We start from the raw sequence: 5,789 nt of genomic DNA on the forward strand, positions 1-5,789 counted from the left end.
CAGCGACTATGGAAGTACAAGAAATGCAACACATTCAGTTAAACTTATTTAAAATGATGTAAATCAATAAACGGTCAAAATCTCACTATTGTCTTAAAGATAGAAAGCCTGCAAGGGTTGAAAAACTAAGGTTGCGATGCTAAATACCTTATACAGAAGTTAAGTAGCCCTTGATTATTTCAAGAAGCAAGCATAGGATTCACTTCCATCTACATGAGGCATGAATGATGAACAGCCACCCAACAGATCAGAAAGTCGAGCATACATACCTACCAGCAACATTGAACCATTTCTTCCTATAATGGTACTCACTCTTAAAAAATGACCTTAGAAAAGATTGAGTGACATATGAAATTGCACCATAAATAATAAAAGATTATGTTCTAGAGCTAATTCACATGTGAGAAAAAATTCATTTAGAAAAGATTGAGTGACAGATGACATTGCACCATAAGAAATAAAAGATTGTGTACTAGAGCTATTTCACACAGATGAAGTTGCGCCATAAAAAATAAAAGATTACGATCACCTCGCCAACCTCCAAGAAGTGATGAATGATGTGATTATCCCGGGAACTGATTCCCTTTTCCGCCCATCTATTGATATTCCTGAGAACCCACTTCAGTCGAGTCACCCCTTTCCACCCTTTCATACCTGACAAGAAAAACTATGGGTCAAACCATCTCTCCCCTAGCTGGATATCCTTTTGTCGCATTTCTAAGAGGATCTTTTGTCGCTTCTTTTGGTTGAGTAATAAAATATGTTGCCATAAAAAAAAGATTCATAAAACACTGAGAAGACGTAGCTTTTATAAATGTCAATAGAAACCAGTATTACAATATCGGTCTCCTCATAGACTTCAGAAATCAATCTACAGAAAGACAGCAAGCTTCTTGTAACAAACAATAAGAAAGAAAAATATGAGAACGTGAGACGGCAACAACACTTATACTGAGGAGTAAAACTGCTCCCCGGCAAACAAAGGGCACATTTGGAATATCTATGTACATGTTTATTAGGAAGTCTGGCTGAATTTCCTCACAGAGATTGAATTTGTTACCCAAAGCACTGCCTTCCAAGATCTCATTAATGACAATAGTTACCATCCTCTAGTAAATGCATCGGCATGTGCATCTTCACCAATTTGAAGCGACGACACAGCTTGTGCTGCTATAAGCCCGGCCGATTGTTCCCCCCGTCGACCTTTCTCTTCAAAATATGGTCCCTCGAGATCTCTTCCATGCATTCCAGGTGATAATGACCAACCAAAGCCCAAATCATTCCACTTGCATCCAGACCCATAAGCATCGGAAACCCATCCTAACCCTTCAACAGAGTACTTTGTAATGGTCTGGTAAGGTAGGCCAGCCCTCCTTCCTCCCATGATGAGGCCAATATTGCTAGTACGATCCCAAGGGTTGAACACTTCACTCTTGTTCAGCACAATCTGACATGAATCATCAGAATCGTCACATAGGACGTGGAGGGCTACTGCCTCGGCTATTGAAGCACCCTCTTCATCGAGTCGCTGCTGCTCTTCTTTCTTTTTCTGTTTTTTCTTTTCTAGTTCTGAGCGGATGGCCGCTGACGTGGCAAGTGCTTTCTCTAGGCGCCTCTTTTTCTTTTCTGCTTGTTTCTGACGATCCAGCTCATCTTTCGCCTGTTTCTTCTTCTCCTTCTTCATAACAGGTGGTACTGTAACACATCCTATATTATCCATGAATACTAATCTCAAAACAACCCCTTTCGCTCAAATTCTTCAAGAGAAATCCACTAAGAGTAAGCACATTTTCCAAAATTCATTTCCTAACAGTTCAATCCTAACTTTATAGTGGTCTAAATGTCAAATATCAAACTAACTAAAATAACATCTATGGGCCACGACCTACACCCATTCCGGTCTAAACGAATATCTCATCTTGCGAACAATGCAATCCCAAACAGAAACCACTGGACTTAGCAGAAGAGCGAAATGGTAAGCACTAACAGATGCGTATCCCGGGCCCATTCTTCGTAATTTTCCCTGGCCATCGCATTTACCCATTTCACACATCAAAAGGACAGATCCGTATGTCAAATTTCAGGTCGCAGAGATCAAACGTCAAATCCAACAACTCACATGGCCTGTTACTCCAAAAGAAAAAAAAAACTCAATTTGGAACTCAGGTACGATATGCATCACCATGAAAGCTTAACTTAAAATCTCACAAAAATAAGATAAATAAATAACTAAATTGTAACCCTAACCCCAACCTAACACAAAACGCGAACAACAGAGCAATCGTGAAGCAAAAAAAAGAGTCCCTCGATCGAAAAGAGAAGATGAAATTCCCCGTGGGAGTAATGCTTGAAACCCCAATTCAATCCAAAACCCTAATTTTTCTGAGAAACAGTAACGAGAACCGTGAAGGGAAAACAGGAGAGAACGTAATTCGACCTACTCACATTCTAATCAAATCAACCTACAGTGCTACAAAACCGCAAGACGAAATTCCTCATGGGTGTAATGCTCGAAACCCCAATTCAACCAAAAAAAAAAAAACCCTAATTTTTTTCTGAAACCCTAATTTTTGTGCGACAAAGTAAAGCGAACCGTGAAAGGAAAAAACGCGTGATAATGGATTTCGATCTACTTGCAAAAGATGAATGTAGGGAAAGAGTACATTCGAATCAGATCAACTAAAGTGCTACAAAAATGCTTCGATTTGAGCGGTGAATTGCGATAATTGAAGGAAAAAAGCAAACCGAGAGAACTCTAATGAAACAAGGAGAAATCAAAACATAAAAAACAAAAAAGAGTAAGAGAGAGTTTATAATTTATACCTCATGAAATTGAAGGAAATTTTAGCCGTTTCGAACCTTGGATGTCTTCATGTCGAGCTCAGGCAAGGTAAAAGAGACACATATAGAGAGATTTGAAATGGGTTTTTTAGTTTTTGAGTTTGGGATTTTTACTGACCTAATTCTCTTCAGAGAGAGAGAGAGAGAGAGAGAGAGAGAGAGTTTTGGTGTGGAATGAAAACTGGCGAAATGAGATTGGCGTGAGCGGTGACGGGAGTATGAAGCAACGAAAAGGGTATTTCTGTCATTTTAAATAAATATGGGACATTGTTGGTATTTCTGATAAAGAGGAAAGGTATGCGGTCGATGTGGCGTGGGCCAATCATTTTGGGGTCGGTCCAATGACACGCAATAACGTATAGATTTAATACAGATGATGTGCTATTAAATATCTAGATGAGTACCTAGCCTTAGATTAGCCTTGGCGAAAATCAACAGCCAACCACCATCTAATTGGCTATGGTATTTAGAACTTTAGAAATAACATAAGTTTTATGAGCGATGATAGATACTAGGGGCCCTTGCATAAATATCTGCAAAAGGGCTCTTCATTGGATCCACGTCATTTTCAGTTACAATTTAAAATTGGTTGAAAAAGTAAAATCAGTTACATTTGTATGCCAAGGCTCCCTTGTATCTATCATTGCTCAAGTTTTATTAGATGAAAAAGAAACTCATGTTAATACTAATCGTAAAGAGATATGGACAAGAATGGGTGTGTTTTGGACCAAAGGGTAGGCGCGATGAGGAACTTGATTCTCATCCCCAAATCTCCTAAGGGTGTGTTTTATTACTTTAGTTGGGTATGAATCCCTCAGAAGTGATGAGGTAAAGTAGAAAAGAAAATTAAAATCAGAAAAGGACATTCTCTGGTTGAGCAAAGTAGAAGGAGAGGCCGGTGGACGAAGAACCCAAACCCTAGGAATCGATGGTGAAAACAGCCCTTTCCCACTGATTAGAGGTTGTGAGATTCGGGATGTGTCTAGATGCATGGGTATGACAATGCGAAGGTCTACAAATCTTAGGGCATTCAGTCATTGATTGCAAGCAGCCATTGACAGCTAAAATTCTAAAGCAATGAAATCTTAGAAAGGGAAATACACATAACCCTTGCCAAAAGAAATTTCTAAGCTCATAACTAGAAATACACAAAACCCCTGCTTATACCCATTTCTGAGATCATCATCAGAAATACACAAAACTAGTACCGGAGAGAGGGACCCCAAAAAGCAACAAAAAAAACTCCCAAAACCTTGATCTCTGAGGAAATGGAGAAACCATAACCGGTTGAATCTCCAAAGCATGTTGAAACCCAAAAAAAGGAATGAAAAATGGGGTCCCTCTCTCCGGTTGATCTTTTGCTAAAAATGAATTGGAATTAACTCGAACCCAACCTGATTTTACGGTGAAATCTCAACCCAATCTCCCAATAATCGACCCGATCAAATTGCACCCTACCTACTCTAACCTCTCTTTTGTACCTACTGTAAAATAACAGGTAGTGTTTTATGTTGAAGCTTGATGTCTCGTTGTGACAAATCTAAACATCTCTACTTGATATTTTGCGAAGGCTTGGTCTTGAGCATTTTTAGTATATGTGTGAGTTCTAGTAAGATGCACAGCCATGGTCGGGACACCCGTTCCCTACGTGTCACGTTCATGATCATTTTTCTTATGTTTTTTATACGTTTTATTGTTTTGCATTTTTAAGAGACATAACTCCTGCGTTTTAACAGTGGCAACACTTCCCTAATTAGCTAAAAGCTTTTGTAATTCCCCCAAAGTCCTAAATAGTCAACTAGAAGAGTGTTTGATAAGGTGAGGAGCTCTATTATCAAAATGTGAAACAACCCAATGACTCCAAAAGCTTAAGTTTTCAGAATTGGTGTTACTCAATCATTTATACTTCAACTCTCCCCCTCACGTGTGGCCTCTCTGTTTTGAGTGGGTAGTACATGTGGACTTCCAATATCAAGGAGTTGTTGGGTTTAGAAACAAGGGAGGTTTGATGCCATGTGAAACAACCAATTACTCCAAAAGTTTAAGTTTTTAGAGTTGGTGTTCTTTAATCATTCTGTGTTGATCAACAGAAGATAAGAGTGTAGATATCACTTTCCTTTATCAATATAAAACATGCATGTGTATATATATTATGCACAAGTTTGACATTTAGAAATAGTCATTGATATTCGGACGACCATGTTTTGATAGTGGGACAAACTCATCTCGTGTTTTATTGTTCAACAAGCTATTAAAGGCTGTTATAATTGAGGTTGAGCTTCTAGCTCAATTGCTTTAAATTCCACCTTACCTACCTAAAAAAAGGCTATTACAATTTCCCAAAAGCTCTCAGCAGCCAATCAAAACGCACAAGACAGCTTGAGTTTGCCCCATTATGAAGACGTGTTGGCACATATATCAATAGGTTTAAAAAAATGTTGAGGCAAGTGACTAGGGACCATCGCATAAAGGCATTCCGTAGCTGTCTTTTGCATGTGAGGGCAGCCACCTACGAACTAAATCGAATAAGAAAAAATCTGCTGAAAAGTGAGCCTATGTGGCTGCTCTCACATGCAACAGCCAGCCGTGAGATGCCTTTCTGCGATGGTTCCTAGCAGATCCCTTGATAAAATGTTAGGATTGTACAGTTACCTTGATTTTTTAATGCAATAGGGATCCGAGATATGAACAGGGTTGAAGGTATCAAGATATCACATATGGGACCCATCCAGATACTTATATTTATTGTTGGGAAATGATATATCCGCCCCCATTTCTTCCCGAGCCACCCCTTGTAGTGTCAAAAAGATTAGTCATTAATGCACTAAAGAGAAAAAAAGTAGCTAATATATTACTTCCCAGTTCCCATTATGGACATAGGACATATTTAAAGGCAAGCATAGGACTAATAAGATGGATGTTCCAAATCATTCAAAGATGTGCCCACT

At 38.9% G+C, this 5,789-nt stretch overlaps 1 protein-coding gene across 1 annotated transcript; it reads right to left on the bottom strand.

Moving 5' to 3' along the window:
* Positions 1 to 780: 780 nt before the first annotated feature.
* On the bottom strand, positions 781 to 2,991 carry LOC143887838 (uncharacterized). The gene is made up of 2 exons (XM_077392051.1): positions 2,824 to 2,991; positions 781 to 2,124 (listed from the first exon to the last, which is right to left on the bottom strand). Exon 2 carries the CDS (start codon positions 1,718 to 1,720, stop codon positions 1,100 to 1,102), a length of 621 nt encoding a protein of 206 aa, XP_077248166.1. The 5' UTR covers positions 1,721 to 2,124; positions 2,824 to 2,991; the 3' UTR covers positions 781 to 1,099.
* Between the last annotated feature and the right edge of the window lie 2,798 nt (positions 2,992 to 5,789).

Source organism: Tasmannia lanceolata, unplaced genomic scaffold (assembly GCF_043159265.1).
Source record: "Tasmannia lanceolata isolate RefF3 unplaced genomic scaffold, GAP_Taslan_0.1 ptg000012l, whole genome shotgun sequence".
NCBI lineage: Eukaryota > Viridiplantae > Streptophyta > Magnoliopsida > Canellales > Winteraceae > Tasmannia > Tasmannia lanceolata.

What these genes read in the sequence shown, in the direction of transcription:
- LOC143887838 (XM_077392051.1), bottom strand. Translation starts at nt 1,720, where the DNA reads ATGGATAATATAGGATGTGTTACAGTACCACCTGTTATGAAGAAGGAG.